Source organism: Fistularia commersonii, chromosome 17 (genome assembly GCF_037954325.1).
Source record: "Fistularia commersonii isolate RoL2024-O1a breed Wild chromosome 17, RoL_Fcom_v1.0, whole genome shotgun sequence".
Lineage (NCBI taxonomy): Eukaryota > Metazoa > Chordata > Actinopteri > Syngnathiformes > Fistulariidae > Fistularia > Fistularia commersonii.
In genome coordinates, this window is record NC_141300.1 from 11,622,991 (window position 1) to 11,640,000 (window position 17,010).

General features: G+C 46.4%; 1 protein-coding gene across 11 annotated transcripts in view; it reads left to right on the forward strand.

The window, feature by feature from the left end:
- Window positions 1–17,010, forward strand: part of LOC147225172 (A-kinase anchor protein 13-like) — an 81,884-nt gene that overhangs the window by 56,894 nt on the left and 7,980 nt on the right. For 2 of the 11 annotated variants that reach the window (XM_086163925.1, XM_086163928.1), the window contains exons 13-36: window positions 445–509; window positions 2,946–3,111; window positions 3,255–3,432; window positions 4,075–4,152; window positions 5,351–5,410; window positions 6,249–6,429; window positions 7,411–7,519; window positions 7,684–7,809; window positions 8,671–8,713; window positions 8,794–8,905; window positions 11,504–11,678; window positions 12,555–12,622; window positions 12,909–12,966; window positions 13,313–13,487; window positions 14,060–14,166; window positions 14,238–14,384; window positions 14,538–14,647; window positions 14,728–14,871; window positions 15,530–15,655; window positions 15,735–15,852; window positions 16,016–16,136; window positions 16,305–16,435; window positions 16,784–16,860; window positions 16,988–17,010. The exon at window positions 16,988–17,010 is cut by the window's right edge and continues 44 nt beyond it. In XM_086163925.1, the coding sequence (XP_086020051.1) occupies window positions 445–509; window positions 2,946–3,111; window positions 3,255–3,432; window positions 4,075–4,152; window positions 5,351–5,410; window positions 6,249–6,429; window positions 7,411–7,519; window positions 7,684–7,809; window positions 8,671–8,713; window positions 8,794–8,905; window positions 11,504–11,678; window positions 12,555–12,622; window positions 12,909–12,966; window positions 13,313–13,487; window positions 14,060–14,166; window positions 14,238–14,384; window positions 14,538–14,647; window positions 14,728–14,871; window positions 15,530–15,655; window positions 15,735–15,852; window positions 16,016–16,136; window positions 16,305–16,435; window positions 16,784–16,860; window positions 16,988–17,010 (2,698 nt within the window). The remainder of the gene's footprint in view (window positions 1–444; window positions 510–2,945; window positions 3,112–3,254; window positions 3,433–4,074; window positions 4,153–5,350; window positions 5,411–6,248; window positions 6,430–7,410; window positions 7,520–7,683; window positions 7,810–8,670; window positions 8,714–8,793; window positions 8,906–11,503; window positions 11,679–12,554; window positions 12,623–12,908; window positions 12,967–13,312; window positions 13,488–14,059; window positions 14,167–14,237; window positions 14,385–14,537; window positions 14,648–14,727; window positions 14,872–15,529; window positions 15,656–15,734; window positions 15,853–16,015; window positions 16,137–16,304; window positions 16,436–16,783; window positions 16,861–16,987) is intronic. The other 9 variants (XM_086163926.1, XM_086163929.1, XM_086163927.1 and 6 more) reach the window with 9 other exon arrangements.

Consider the following 17,010-nt stretch of genomic DNA (forward strand, 5'->3'; position numbering starts at 1 on the left):
CCGCAGAGGAGACTGTGTTTGGGTGTGTTGGGTGTGTTGGGTGTGTTGGGTGTGTGCCACGTGACTGTCACCCAATCATCTCCAGGCTCTTGTTTCTGATGTCTTTACTGGCGTCGACACTCATGCAAAGCACACAGATACATATGAAAATACTCTCTGCATCAGGATATTCAAACCAGTGTGTGTGTATATATAGATATCTGATGTGGGAACGTTGTATTCAGAAGGCCTGTTGACGCACACACACACACACACACAGGCAGGATGTTTCTGTGGTATGATGTCACCTTCCTGCCTCGCTTGCAGACGGCTCTGCAATCGCTGTGACTGACACAACCCTGAGTGTGACATGTAGCTTTCAAACCTCTGACCGAAGTTCAGTCATTCTATTGTGATTTTTTTTTAATTTATTTTTAATGTTTCTTCTTTCTCTTTTGTGTCCAGATGTGCTTCCAGACAGAGGGGACTGTGGGAGGGTCAGTGTACTGGACGATAATGTCTTCAAGAAGGTAACTCCTCCAGTGCTGCCATGGTTCTTCCAATGCCATGTCTTTTTTTTTGCTAGTCACACTTGAACAACACTGTCCCACCACCACTCCAGGAACTATGGTTTGCTTCCTGGGAAGGTACAGCATCGTGCAGGAAACTGAGGCCGGGCACAAGAATAAGGCTCTTCTTCAGCCTTAAGCATGAATAAGCACTGAGGCCATTAACACGATTGAACCGGGAGTTTGTTTCCGATACAAGCGCTCTAACCGGCCGAGCCAGTTTGGATAAGAAGGCTGCAGCTGCACGTTTGTGGGGAATGGAACCCACGACTTGTTTTCTGGTGTTCCTTCGAGAGCATCGTCAAGGCGTTCAACCGATATTCGGTAATAGACACACACTGCTGGTTGGCTAAGTCACTGACATGGCAAAGCGATAACAGTACGGTAACACCTTGACTTAGGAGTTGAGTTGGTTCCATGACCGAGCTCGCAATTGAATTTTCCCATGAAAATGAATTGAGACGCTATTGTCTGTTCCAGCCCCCCATTTAGTTTTTTGGGAAGGAGTCGGAAAGACGGCGTTGTGTTGTGCGAACACGATGTCGCCCTTAGAATATACGTTGTGTATATAAAGCAAACACATTATACAGGAATACCTTGAGTTGCAAGTTGAATTGGTTCTGTGACCGAGCTCATATATCAAATTAAATTTGCCCGTGAAAATGAATCAAATTGCAATTATTCCTTTCCAGACCACCAGCCTTCCTATTTTTATTTATCTATTTATTTAGAAATTGTACTCTATAAACCACAAATACTGTATAAAAGTTGTAACACATTATGAAAGAGAATGCAAAGAAATTTAGTTTTATTAAGTGTCTTTACCTAAAATACTGGCTACACACTTAGTGCTACAATGTGATGCTAAATGTTAAATGTAATCTGCACACTTTACATCTAAACTTCATTTATGGACGGAGTGAAGCCGCTCGTCTTTTTAAAATCATCAAACCGTCCACGACCGGCTTCGAACGACAACAGCTCCTCCCGGACGAGTCTGCGACACACACACCTCACTGATGTTTTCCAATGATTTTTTTTCTATGCCAGCTAGCGGCGGCGGTGCGTCCCACTGTCTTTAAACGCCACTTCACGGACAGCGACATCCGGCTCAGATCTCGTCTCATAAAGCGAAAAAAAATCAGAAAACTAAGACCGTCGGTCTGCTGGAAGTCAAAACTCCACTGTGTTACTATTTTAGTAGTAGTAGTTTTAGAAGTAAGAATGCTATTTTACAATAGCGGTGACATATGCTATCCGTGTAGAAGCCCCGCCCCCTTTTTCCCGATCAGGCGGGCTGATGACTTCCTGCTCCGGCGGCTCCTCCGGCGTCCCTGCGCCCTCGCAATCTGCAAAACATGGCGGAGCAGCTGGCTCCCATTAGCCCCCGACCCGTGGCCGGCGTCACAAACACGTTTAACTTTCCTATACGTTTCCGCTGGCAGACGTTACCTTTTGTGCTTTTTCTAAAATTACACCGGATCGGGCAAACAGGAGTCTCGTTACGCAACAGAAATGGCAAAGAGTTTCCTTGAGTTTGGCCGGAACAGGAGAAAAGATGACTGTTCCATGTCACGGCGGGGCCTCGGCTAATGAACCCTTATTTTTAGGACAAAAAGACGACGTGCGACTAGAAAGTGTCTATTTACTTTCCACTCGCTGCTCCCCGCGTCACAGATGAGTTATTCTAATAATATTCACGTGGGCTCTTTTAGTTTTTACGAAGTGCGGACCTTTTTTTTTTTTTTTTTTTTGTCACCCGGAGCGAGTCTGACTCATCGCTCCTGGAAGACGAGCCCGTTTCCATCGGGTTTTCTCATAACCCGTCTGCTCCGGGCCGACATGTGACCGGGACTGACGGGAGCCCGGAAGGACGGATGGGGCGAAATAGAGGGTGAATGTTACGGGACGGAATTAATGCACTTTTCTCCATGCCATGTGAGTGAGAGGGTGAATAGTTGTATGGTTTTATGATGAGAGGGTGAATGGCTGCGTGTTTCTTTATGACGTGAAAGCTGTATCGACGATGACCGAACAAATACATTGTACGCAATTCTTGTTTTTGAAATCCTTGGCATGATGGCGCTCTACTCCGGGAGATGTTTCTGATTTTTGTAAAGTTCAGTCAGCTCTATTGTCAATTTCGAGAGCACATTAACCGTAAAGTGCACAAGAAACTTAAACTATCGAGTATAAATAAAGAATAAATATATATAATGTAATAAATAGACAGAGTAGTAGCAGAGTTTTCTGGACAGTTTAGTGCAAAGGGCAATCCGTAAGCAAAACTGTACACCGGCAGGTGAGAAAAGTGGATTTAAAGGCATCATTTTTTATTTTTTAAAAGTCAACACAATAGTACAATGTTCTCCCGCTAACCTCTGCCCTTCCTCTCAGCCTGGAGATCCAGCTCCCCGGCCCGCGGACAGGAGTCGAGGGATCCGCGTGTCCTGGCCGTCCGCCGAGGATCCGCCCAGCGAAGGCGCCTCCTCGGTGGGCGCGTGCGACGCCAAGGCGTCCTGGAGCTCCAGACACTCCTGGAGGTCCCAGGTAGTGGACGGAGGTAAACTGCCACGTTCTAGGATGGATTCCAGAACCATCATCTCCAGAGTTTTAGAGCTCCGATTTCAAAATAGCAGTGTTAAAGAATCAGCAAAATCACTTTGGACCATTTCACTTCTTGCCGGTTCCCTTCTGTGACCGTAGAAGGCGGTGAGGAGGAAGGAGTTGGAGAGGAAGAGGAGAGAAAAGACCAGCTTCCCGACAACCCCATCTCGTCGGCCATCTTGCGAGCCTCCATCCGCCCCCTGTCCCCGCTGCGTCGCCACAGCTGGGAGCCCGGGAGGAACAACGGCGCCGCCGAAGCAGACGTCACCCAGCGGAGGTAAGGATCTAAACGCCGTCGTCCGAACCGGAGTGTTGGCGGCGACGCTCCTCTCCAGAAAACCCTCTTATTGTAGCTGTGAACGTCTGGTTCAGGCTGTCAAAGAAGCGTCTTGTCCGGTGCGGACAGAGGGGGACAGTGTACCAAGTTCTGTGGGAAAACCTCCGCCTTGAACTCTGACCCCTCCAGCTCCAGCCCTCTTGCCTTCTAGCCGCGGAAGCTAGTCTTGTTTTTTTTTTTTCACCGTTCAACATTCATCATCATGACAACATGGATTCCAACGGTTCATTGAAGACCGTAATTTAACCAGACATCTGAATGTCGTAGTGAAGGGATGCGTGTCTCGATCTGACATGAATGAGAGGATGAACGGTTGCACGTCTCTATATGGGGCCCTATGATTGGTCCAGGGTGCGCCCCACCTCTCGCCCAATGACAGCTGGGATTGGCACCCCAAGTGCAGTTTTAAGCTGTATAGTTAATAAATGAATGTGTTTATCTCGACAGACTGGTCGATATGTTTGACCTCATAGCTAATTTGCAAAAAAAAAACAAAAAAACATCCATCTCACTGTCTGTTCTTTTGTTTCCAATCCATCCATCCACTCATTCATTCATCCATCCATCATCCATCCTCTTCAGCCCATCTCTCCCTTCTTTCAGTTCCCTGAAGAGCCTGTCGGAGGTGAAGAGGGCGAGGCCCCCCCTCCACAGGAGAAGGTACGAGTTCAATCTGACACACACACACACACACACACACACCTGTGTGTCTTCTTTTGCCATGTGGCGGTGGTTCGTGAGTCACGGCCCCGGGCGGCTCCTCCATGCCCGGATTAGTCACTAATGACAAGAGCAGGTCAGGAAGCCCGACATCTGGGAGTCACACACACAGTCTGCAAGCTACTGTGATATTTCAAGGCTCTCCAAACTCCCGGGAGCTGAATCGGTTTGCCAATTGTAAAAATTGAAAGAATAGCAGAAAAGATAGAAGAGATACAGCAGGGGAGGGCATATTTTAGCTGTCGGGCCACGTTTCTTATTTAATTTTTCTGCGCGGGCCGACGAGGAAGCATGTCAATTGAACAAAATGAAAATTGGAATTCAAATATTTCAATTTTTTGGCATTTTATTTCAACCCCGGGAGCTGAATTGGTTTGCCAATTGAAAAATTGAAAGAATAGCAGAAAAGATAGAAGAAGAGATATAGCAGGGGAGGGCATATTTTAGCTGTCGGGCCATGTTTCTAATTTTTCTGCGCGAGCCAACGAGGTAGCATGTAAATTGAACTAAATGAAAATTGGAATTTAAACATTTCAATTTTTTGGCATTTTTTTCAACTTTGAAATGATAATGATCATAGATATGTACCGACATTATTTTGTAAGTAATCATCCATACAAAATAAAACGAAAGGAAAGTAAGTTTCTGAATTCAATGTTGATTGAAATTACTTATTAAAATATAAAAAGAAAATAGTTCAGCGGGCCGTACAATGTGCTGGTGTGAGATACAGAAAGGATCCGAAGAAGAAGAGCACATTGGCTTTTTGGTCAAGTCACATCGCGTCCGACTGAGCTTCTCGTGGCTGCTAACCCGAACTAAAACCCACCAACTCTGCGAGGCTAACGTAAATTTGGACATCGGTTTCTACGGAGACTCGCCGCGTCCCCGGGAATGTGCCGTAAATCCCGTCACCTCACCCCTTCCTCCCCCCGGTCGTGCCCCCCCCCCCCCCCCCCCCCCCGCCACCCTTCCCCGAAACACCATTCACCATCTCACCTGCGCCTCCACCATCAGTAACCACACGTCTCCTCCACCCTCTGGCTTTGTCACTCCCGTTTCACCCGCTGCCTAATGACCACCTGCCTCCCGTGTTGTTTCCTCCTCCTCCTCCTCCTCCATCCGCCCCTCCTTCCAGCATGAGTTGGTGTCCGTCCAACCTGCGTCGCCCCGATCAGGAGCAAATAGACAACCGAAGGTAAAAACAGGGGACGCATGTCTTCACTAATTTCCACTTAGTAATTACTTATAATTAATTTTAATTAATTGTAGAACAAAGAAGGGAATTATACTATTAAACTAAACAATATATTGATTACAGTGAAGTGATCATTATACACTCGTATAAGTCATTCTTATCATGTTAATTGCTGTTTGACTGATTAATTCATTCTCATTATTGAATTATTAATTCATAATAATGAATAATAATAATGTGTATCTGCTCTTTACTAAATTAATTACTAATAAGGAGGATGTTAATTACATGTCAGGAAATCATGCGAAAATAGCAGAATCACATCAGTAAAGTTAGGTCTAAATAATCAGCTATATTTATTAAAATATAATATATAATAGAATCATCCGACCATAAAATGAGTTCACATAAGAATTAAACACAACTATACACTCTGGAAAAATATCGTAAACAGGTCTTTCTATTAGATATTAACTACTATATATTATATAGTGTAAAATATAATATATATTATACTATTATATGGTATAATATAAATATGTAATATGTTAATATTGACTATATATATATATATGTGTGTGTGTATATATATATATATGTGTATATATACATATATGTAATTGAAATGGTATAAGATTGTCATAATTATGAGATGTAAATTTTGTGCTTATTGATAATTATGACAACTCCCACAAGATGTGCTTCAAAAATGTGATTTTATTCAAGTCGTTAAGTAGTCTTTATTCATCTGAAATTAAAGTTTTTTTGACAGTTTGTTTAAAAGACCCCATTGAAAGAAAGCCGATTAAATTCTCCCTCCTGTCCTTCTTCGGCTCAGCTACAGCCTGGAGGGCCTGGAGGTGGATGTGGGGTCGGGTCCGGCTCCCGGCCCCGGCCTGGGCGACCCCGAGGAGAGGACGGCGGGCCGCGGCCTCCGTCTGGACAGCCAGGAGAGAGGGTCGCTGGTGTCGCTGACGGAAGAGGAGCAGGAGGGAGACGGGAGCAGCATCGACAGCCAGGTACCCGCTTCCGGTCCTTCACAGATAGGTCGGAAAGCGTGTCGTCATGGAGTTTCCCCAGCGGGGGGCGCTCACACAACACCGTCACAACCGGGAAAGCTAACACCCTCCGTAAACGGAGACACCCGGACGCCCAAGGCAGGATCAATAATCCGCTCAAATCAGTGGACGTTTCCTAAGATGCTCATCATCTGGCTTTTTAATTTGAAGTTCTCCCCCTGCAAATTCATGTTTCCAGTAATGGAGAGTTTTCACGCGGTTTGTTGACAATGAACATGTCAAATCCGACCATGTGAATGCAGCCGATAGGAATGAAATAGGACCTGGCTCACCAGTCGTCTTGATTTTCGAACGAGCCAAAGGTCACGAAAGTTCACTCGAACTCAGCGGACCGCGGCCAGGGTCGCCCCGGCCTATTCCCACGCCGATTAGCATCTCCCTGGACGCCGGCCACTTTGTGACGAAAGGCTGGCAAAGCGACCGACCGCCGTAAACACAGTCGGTGAAAAACAACGACTTCGCGATGGAATCGCTCGGCTTGAACTTTACTGGATGTTATTCAGCGCCACATTTCTGGAGGAGATGTTAGGGTGGGGGGACGGGGTCGGGGGGTGGGCTTCCATACACTTTGCCAAAAAATACACATAATTGTGGTTATTAGAGTCCTTCAAAGACGCGCATGTTATGGACGTAAAGTACAAACATCTGCAGGCTGATAATTGGGTCTCAACAAGCGTCTTCCTGTTAGTAAAATGTTCCTATGTTTCCCTGCCAAAGCCGAGGGATAGCGTTGTCTGTGTCTGTGTGTGTGTGTGTGTGTGTGTGTGTGTGTGTGTGTGTGTGTGTGTGTGTGTGTGTGTGTGTGTGTGTGTGTGTGTGTGTGTGTGTGTGTGTGTGTGAGTGATGGGGCTAATGACGGTTGCCAGTAATGGACGCATGATGATCATCCCGTGTTATGACCGTAAATGTGTGTGTATGTAGATGTCTCATCAGGTCGTATCCATGACAACCAGCTGTCCCGCCATGTTCCATCATCAGACCCTCACCAAGTCCGTCTCCATGGTCGCCATCGGCCCCCGGGATGTGGACGGTAAGCCCTCGTGTTTTCGTCTCCGGGCGTTTCATGCTTCATCTCCTCATCCGTCCCATGACTTTCTGTCTCCTCTTCATTTGTCACTTGACTTCCTGTCTCCTCTTCACCCCTTCCTCCCCCCCCGACTCCCCCTTCCCATCTCCACACACCCCACCCTGTAGCAACGGGATTCCCTCAGTCGAAGCGACGAATCAGCTTCTCCCTCAGTATCTCGCCGCTGCTCAGCAAAAATAGACACTTGTTTTCGCTTGGCACTTCGTCCAGTGACGAGGACGAGCAGGGCAGGTGTAAGTACGACGCCCGCCGCGGCGTCCGACCGAAACCCCGGTTCTGCCTTTCACAAAACCCCCAGAACCCCGGTGGATGGAAGACACCCCCGAGCTGTCTGTTGTGACCCGCGTTAAACCTTAACCTCCCCTTAACTGACTCGCACAGGCGTCCAAAAATCATTAAATATTTCCCGCTTAACTTCATCTAATCCTCCATGTGTTGTTAACCCTTGGTTGTTCATGGAGTGTAAATAAGTTTTAGTGAATTATCTACTCTTCTAAAACAATTTCAATCCAGAAACACAGAGACGAAGACTTACCCACCATCACCGCATCGATGGGTACACACACATATCTGGATATACGGTTAAACGTCACTGGACACACACACACACACGTTACTGTGAATACACATATGAGACATATGTTCAGCGCCAGCAGTGTGTTGACAGCACGGGTCTCTCAGAGTGGCTTGTCAGCGTTCGGATTGACTTCCCGACTTGACTTGCGTGATAACAACAACAACCGCCGTCACTATGGCGATGGAACAGACTTTTTCCGTGGCGGAAACCTCAAAATTATGGGTGAAACGATCCGTAAATGGAGAAAAATATAGCAAGGCCAGTCATTCTTCCCTGTTTGTGTTGGGAGCATAATTACCCACGTGGTCCACGGGTCTCTTTGTGCTTCTCAAGTCCCTTAATAAAAGTAACCGTCGGTGGAAATGCCGCTATCGCCTCCAAGCCGCACCTCGTGTCGCTCCCTCCCACGCCCACCCTCCGCCTCTTTACCGTCTAAATGTTAACCCGCGGCATCGACGTGCCGTCGGTCAGCTGCTAGAAGGGCCGCATGACCTCCCTGTGTTTGCTTCCTCTCCAGGCGGAGGCTCGTTCTCCAGTAACTCCGGCTCCCTGGAGTACAGGTGAGGCTCTTTTCTTGCAAAAACCGTTGCGATTTTTTTTCGTTTCGAACCGGGACCGAGAGCCTCCGTGTGTTCGTCAGCATCTCCGAGGAGGAGCCGGGGCCCCTGAGGAGCGACACGGAGGGCCGAGGAGGCCCCAGAATCAGCCGTACCTTCAGCTACCTCCGCAGCAAGATGAGCAAGAAGGGAAAGGTGAGGAAGCGGTCACATGAGCAGCTCTGTAAAACACTGAGATCGGGGATCGTAAAATGATCGGATGCACGGGAAATATCGAGGAAAGAATTTATATTGTGGTGGTATTCAGTGAAAGATGTTGCAAGTAAATCATTCATTCGTTGCCTGTATTGCTTAGTCAGGATGGCAGGGGTGCAGGAGCCTATCCCAGCTGTGATTGGATGAGAGGCGGGGTTCACCTTGGACCTATCACAGGGCTCCTTATATACATTTATACAGAGATTTACAGTCATATACCCTCTCATTCATACGTCGTATAGCGAACCTATAAGCATTCACTCATTCATTCATGTCATATAGACATACATTCACACCTTATATGGAGACGTGCAAACATTCACACTCATATAGAGACAGACAATCATTCACTCACTCATTCATACATCAAATAGAAACATACAACCATTCACACATCATGTAGACAAACAACTATTCACTATTTCATTCATGTTTCATATAGACGTACATTGACATGTTATATAGAGACATACAACCATTCACCCTTTATTCTATCGCCCTATAGTGACAATCATTGTCTCACTCATTCGTACATCTTTTATATATTCATAAATATATATATATATATATATATATATATATATACTGCTCAAAAAAATAAAGGGAACACTTGAACAACACAATGTAACTCCAAGTCAATCACACTTGTGTGAAATCATAGTGTCCACTCAGGAGGCAACACAGATTCATTTTGACTTGTTTTAAGGACATTACATCAAAGTTGGATCAGCCTGGAGTTTGTTTTTACACTTTAATTTTGAGTGTGATTCCTAATCCAGACCTCCATGGGTTGATACAATTGATTTCCATTGATCATTTTTGTGTGATTTTGTTGTCAGCACATTCAACTGTGTAAAGAGCAAAGTATTTCATAAGAATATTTCATTCATTTAGATCTAGGATGTGTTTTTTAAGTGTTCCCTTTATTTTTTTGAGCAGTGTATATATATATATATAGAGAGAGAGAGAGAGAGACAGACAAGCAGTCACACATCACATAGACATACAAATATTCACTCATTCACACGACATATAGAGACGTACAACATTCACCCTCTCATTCAGACTTCTTAAACTAAAGTTGGGAACTCAAGCCGGGACCTTCTAGCTTTGAGCTGGAAGTCACCCATAACAGATAAACGAAGCGTTAAATATTCTTATCTTTTATAAAACCGTGATTGGTGAAGATTTAAGAGGTTCAAAGTCACGTCGTGAATTCGCATCGGGTTATATTGAGGAGTAGAAGTGCAACAGCGGGAGTGCAAGTGCCTCCAGAGCGGCTGGCGGTCTTGAGGCGGAGCAAAGGATCCACTGACCGACGTGTCTCGGCCGCCCCTGAACCACCAAGAAGCCTTTTCGGAAGGATTCGCATGAAAGAGGAAGTGTCTCCCCCCCCCCCCCCCCCCCCCCCCCAACCCGCCCCCCCTTGGGTATGTTTGCGCCGCATAGGCAGACACAGATGTTTAGTGTCAGACTTCCTCATTCGGAGCAGACAGGCGTTCGTCACGGGGATAAAAACATCCTGGACACGCTGAGGTTTTTGCCGGACTTCAGAGCGAGAAAGTCCGGAAGGGGGCTGGGGGGGGCCGACATGCTCAGCAGCATCAGGAGCGGCCGGTCCTTGCGCTGGGGGGGGGCCAAACCCCAAGACCAGGTAAGTGGACGGGACTCTTTCTCTGCGCTCGGTTAGCGACGCTCGCTTCAATGGCGGTGCAGGCGAGTCCTCGGGCGAGGGAGGATGTATTTTTAAAACACTTCTCGGCAGCAGCAAAAAAAAAAAAAAAAAAAAAAAAGTTGTGCACCATCGCTATGGGGACGTTTCTCTCGCTGCGCTCTACAGTTTGATAGGTCACATGGTCACATGGTCAGTGGGACTGATTTCTCACACACACACACACACACACACACACAAATACAGACGCACACACACACACACACAAACCCCTGTTCACTCTTACAGTCTCCACCTTACAGTGACTCTCACACTCGGGCTTACATCTACATATCCTCACTCACTCACTCCCACACACACACACACACACACACACACCAGAAATGTATTCATCATCAGTATGACATCCAATGAACAAACTAAGTCACAGTGGAAAGATTTTTTGGTGTCTGTAAAGTCTGTTTGTGTGCGTGTGCGTGTGCGTGTGCGTGTGTGTGCTGTTCACAAATCGCAGCAACACCATTTCTCTTATCTGTACAATGAGTGTGTGTGAGAAGTGCAGCTTCGGGGAAACAGGAGGCGTCTCAGGCGTGAGAGAAACTGGGTTCGGGTTTTTTAACGTGACTTTTTTTTTCTCCCCCGCGGCGCTCGATTGAATCGAGATGTTTTTCGCCGCGTCATAACTCTTTCATCCGAAAAGACTTCACGCCTCACCAACAAAAAAAAACAAAAAACAATTGGATATTTATGTAAAAGAACCGGCGCATCGTGGGGAAACTACTGTTTTGATGAATGTAGATGAGATGTTACCGCCAAAGGTGCATCGAACAGCTGTGACCTTGTGTGTGTGTGTGTGTGTCTTCCAGGAGAAGGAGAAGCGGAAAGAGGGCGAGCGAGAGAGTAAAGAGAGGGAGAAGAAGACGGGTGTCATCAGTGGCGGCAGCGGTAGCCATGTTTTCGTGGGCGTCAGCCCGCCGCCCACCACCTCCTGCCAGGCGTGCGGCAAAGCTCTCCAGGGCCGGGACGCCTTCCTCTGCAGCAGTACGACCCTCCTCTCTCTCGACGCAAAATAAAACGATGCAAAATTAAACACGTATATGTCAGATCGAAGCACAGCGGTGTAAATCATTCACCCCCCCTCCCGGGCGGGCCGTTTGGTACTTCCCGGATCGATCCAAGGTCGGCTCGCCTGGATTTTTCTCAGGCATTCACGGTTATTTACGGGATTTTTTTTTTTTTTTTGTTACATTCATGTTTTTTTTTGTGATATTAATAATGTCTAATAATATCGCACATGGAGGTTTCCGGTGTTTCTGCTCTTCCCTTTATCTTTTGTCATTGTGCAACCTGCTCAAACACATATAACCCGAGGTCTAGAATCTTTCTGTGTGAGAAAAAGTGACAGGAAGTCGCACCTGTGCGGCGGCCCGGAGCGATCGGACCCTCCGGGGGGGATTTCGCTGACTCGCCCGTTTAATTCAAGCCGTGATGAGTCACTGCTAGCGATAGAGGGAGGAAGGAGGGATGGACAGAGGGAGGGAAGGAAGGAAGGAAGGAGGGAGGGAGGGTTGATGGCTGTTTCCACAGGTCTTGCAGTTGGTTGCATCATGTGTGTGTGTGTGTGTGTGTGTGTGTGTGTGTGTGTGTGTGTGTGTGTGTGTGTGTGCTTTTGAGTGTTGTCATTGTCATAGATACTGGTGTGCAACTGCGGAGGAAAACTTTGCTCAGCTGTGTGTGTGTGTGTGTGTGTGTGTGCGTGCATGTGCAGGAAATGGGGGATGAGATCATGGTGTGTGTTTATTTCTGTCAGTATGTGTGAGAGTGTGTGATTCCCGCAGCAGCAGTAGTTGGTCTCTGATTTTTACGGGATAAAGTGTGTGTGTGTGAGGGTGAAGAGCCTCCGTTGTGTGTCTGCAGATTGTGGCCTTCACGTCCATAAGAGCTGCAGAGAGAGTCTGGCTGTGTGCACCAAGACCAGAACAAAGGTCGGTCTCACACACACACACACACACACACACACTCACTAACTACAAAACACTTCCTTTTCATTTTATCCAAGTCAAAGCTTCTTAACAAATCTATGGAAAATTCCTGTAGACATCAGGCTATATACCACATTATATATTATCATATATCAATTCACACTGTGACAATAATTATTACCATTTGCCTGTGTGTGTGTGTGTGTGTGTGTGTGTGTGTGTGTGTGTGTGTGTGTGTGTGTGTGTGTGTGTGTGTGTGTGTGTGTGTGTGTGTGTGTGTTCTCTTCAGCAGCAGTCAGCAGTGACAGACGGTGCTCCAGGATCAGCTGTTAACATGAGGAGTAAATGTAAGTTATAAAAATGCAAACCACCAAAATCTTATCAGTTTATGTATGTAGGGCAGGGGCGTCCTGAATCATATTTAATGACTTTTTAATACTTATTCTCGGACAAAAAAAAAATCAATATTTTCAACAGTTTTTATTTTACAACTTTTAAATTATCATTGTATTCAATAATGACAAGACTGACTCAAGATAAACAACTTGTTGGTTGTCAATGAATTATTGTTTGTTTATCAATGGTTTAGGATTCAGATGCAGGTTAAATATAGCACAGGTTTTAATGGATTGAGCTGGTGATGTGATGAATTCACCTGTTGGTGTGTGTGTGTGTGTGCGTGTGTGTGTCCAGCCACGTCCTCCACCTCGTCCGTCTCCTCGACGTCCTCTTGCTCGTCACGGGAACGCTGGTCCACGGTGACCACGCCGGACGACCAGCTCCCCGCCGTGTTCCCACGGCGACACCCGAGCATCTTCAACCCCCACAGCAACCTGGCGAAGAGCATCTCCACGAGCAACATCGCTGGGTGAGGCGCCCGAGGAAATAAAAGAATAAAAGTCATAAAAATATATAAAGTTGTATTAACAAATTATATGATATAGGTATTTATAATTATGTATTAAAATTTTAAATTATATTGAATTCTTAATGCAACAATTCATCCTGCTTTTAATTACTGCACATACTGTATTAATAAAATAACTGCCAGATTTTAGCTTGTTTTTCCCTGCTAACCAAAAATCACGAAAAGATATTATTATTTTCTTTAGTTTTAAGTGCCTTAAAATCGAACAAAATTAGAGAGACCGAAAAGGCTGAGGCAGCAGATATGTTTTATTTTTATCAGAATTGTTTCCTGTAGATTTATTTGAAACGGTTGTGACATGTGGCTTGTCCACAAGAGGGCGCAGTGGGGTTAAATTCTGAACCGCCATTCAAAACGCTGAAAAGGGTGCCGACGGCAATAACTGAGTAAGGATAATAAATTATACACATCAGATGTGACATTCAGACTTTGCCTCTGAGAATAAGCGCATGTGGAACATCCTTAGGTGGCTATTTCATCTCATTCAGACGCTTCATTCCTTCTCCCTGCAGGTTGGACGATGTTCCACTCAAAGGCCTCAAGTTTCTGTCCCAGTCCACGGATTCTCTCCATCAGGGCAGCAAAGTCAACGCCTCCACCGAGTCCCTCACGGACGAAGGTGGGTCAACATCGGGGCGGGGGGGAGAAAACGAAGCCGGGAGGTTCTAATGTCGACATTCGCGTTCGCAGGCACGGAGATGATGGACAGCCAGCTGATGGGGGAGTTTGAGTTCGACATGAAGGATCTGGAAGCCGATTCCTGGAGCGGGACGGTGGATAAAAAGTTCTTGAAGACTCTGAAGAAGGACGAGGTCAAGAGACAAGACGTTATCTACGGTAAATCAAAAAAAAAAAAAAGAAAAAAATGTGAATTCATGACAACGGTCTTGGAGTCTGGTTTTTGTTAATGATAAAATTAGAAAGTACATTACTTTTGAGTCACCAAAATAGCAAGAAAATGCATTCCAAATGTGCACCGTGTGTCTGCAGAGCTTTACCAAACTGAATTCCACCATGTGAGGACGCTGAAGATCATGTCGGAGGTCTATTACAAAGGCCTGCAGAAGGAGCTGCAGCTGGATACGCACACCATGGACAAGGTGAGGGTCGCTTTTTCCGACCGCGCAGCCCACCGGCCCGCCGCCGGCCGCCGCCGCTGACCCACGTCTTTCCCCCGCAGATGTTCCCCGTGCTGGACGACCTGCTGGACACGCACACCCGCTTCCTGACCCGCCTGCTGGAGCAGAAGAGAGCCTCGTCCGCGGAGGGGCAGACCAACAACAGCTTCATCATCTGCTGCGTCGGAGACGTCCTCGTCAACCAGGTCAGACGGAATGGCAGGTCCTGGTCGAAGGAGAGGGCGAACGGTTAAATGTCTCTATCTGACGTGAAAATGAATGAGCGAATGGTTGCATGTGTGTCTATATAATGTGGAAATGAAGAGGGCGAATGCTTGAATGTTGCATTACATGTGAATGAATGCTTGTATGGTGTGTGAATGGTTTTATGTCTATATATAATGATTTAATGACAGGGTGAATGGTTGTGTTTTGACATGTGAATGAGTGGATGAATGGTTTTATGTCTGTATGACCTATGAATGAATGGTTGCGCGTGTGTGTGTGTATATGATGTGTGATTGAGAGGGTGAATAGTTGAATGTTGTATTACCTTTAAATGTGTGTCTCCATATGACATGTGTGAATGACATATGTGAATGACAGGGTGAATGGTTGGACGTCTCTATGTGTGGCCCTATGATTGGTCGAGGGTCAGGTTCAACCCCGCCTCTCGCCCAATAGCAGCCTGGATTGGCTCCAGCACCTCTGCGACCCAGGATAAGCGTTATAGATAATGCATGAATGAATAACTCATTTATTTATATAGATTACATGCGTAATAAACAATTCTGGATAGCTACAGACCCATGAAGATTGCCTGAATAAAAGATATTAACTTTTATTTCCTGTCGGCGCCTCCAGTTCTCAGGATTCACCGCTGATCGTATGAAGAAGGTCTACGGGAAGTTCTGCAGTCGCCACAACGAAGCCGTCAACCTCTACAAAGAACTCTACGCCAAAGACAAACGCTTCCAGGCCTTCATCAAGGTCAGAGGTCGGGTCCCGGCGTCCGCCGGCCGGCGTCGCGACCCGCCGCTAAAGCCCGCTTTTGTCCGTGTGTGAACAGAGAATCATGAGCAGCAGCATCGTGAGGAGGCTGGGCATCCCGGAGTGTATCCTGCTGGTCACGCAGAGGATCACCAAGTACCCGGTCCTCATCCAGAGGATCCTGCAGCACACCAAAGGTAACATCTCCGCCTCCACAAGTCATCCTAGATGGGAGCAAATGTAGATTTTGGCACAAAAAATATGTAATCATGATCATTTCGGTAAGTCATTGGTGTCAGCCAGAAGATGGCGGTGAAAACAGCGTGTGTGCGCGCGTGTGTGTGTGTGTGTGTGTGACAGAAACGGATGAGGATCACGGCTGTGTGTCGGTGGCGCTCCGCTGCGTGAAGGAGCTGATCATGGCTGTGGACAGCAAGGTTAATGAGCAGGAGAAGAAGAGGAGGCTGAGGGAGGTTCACAGGTACAACCGCCCAGGGGAAATATAGAGGATTTTAATATAAACACACACACACACACACAAAGGTCTGTGAAGCTGCAGCGTCAAAGTGTCGAAGAAATGTCGCGCCATTGAGTTAGCTGAGTATGATAACGACCTTTGACCTCCCGCTGTCACGCATCGAATCTTCAGCCGCACTGACAGCAAGTCCATCATGAGGATGAAGAGCGGCCAGATGTTCGCCAAGGAGGACCTGATCCGAGGCAGGAAGCTGCTGCACGACGGGACCCTGCAGCTGAAGAACTCCGCCGGGCGACTCAAAGGTTCCCGTCCCCTTAGTTTTCCTCCGAACACACACATTCACGGATACGTTTGCGTATTGACAGCAAGGTCACGTTTGCTCAGACTTTTTAATTCCTCTTCCTTCAGCCAAAGGGAATATTCAAATCTTTGTACTTTTTAAGACCTTAAAACACTTCATAGCCTTAACTTTGACACTTTATATTTTATTTGTATTTCTTATTCTCCCTCCTGCCTACTATTATCTATTATTGTTATGTTTTACTTGAAACTCTGGCACAACAATTTCCTTCGGGATAAATAAAGTTGTTCTTATTCTAATTCTTATTCTTATTTTCTTATTCTTATTGAACCTGTGTGTCGCGCTGCAGACGCCCACGCCATGCTGCTGTCCGATGTGCTCGTTTTCCTCCAGGAGAAAGACCAGAAATATGTCTTTGCCTCGCTGGTAAATGAATTTTCATCGTGATAAAAAAAAGATAAATTTGTCTCATTGTGATTTCTACCAGCAGCAGCGTGCTGTAGTCATTGTGGTGCTGACGTGTGTGTGTGTGTGTGTGTGTGTGTTTCCTCAGGACCAGCGCTCCACTGTCATATC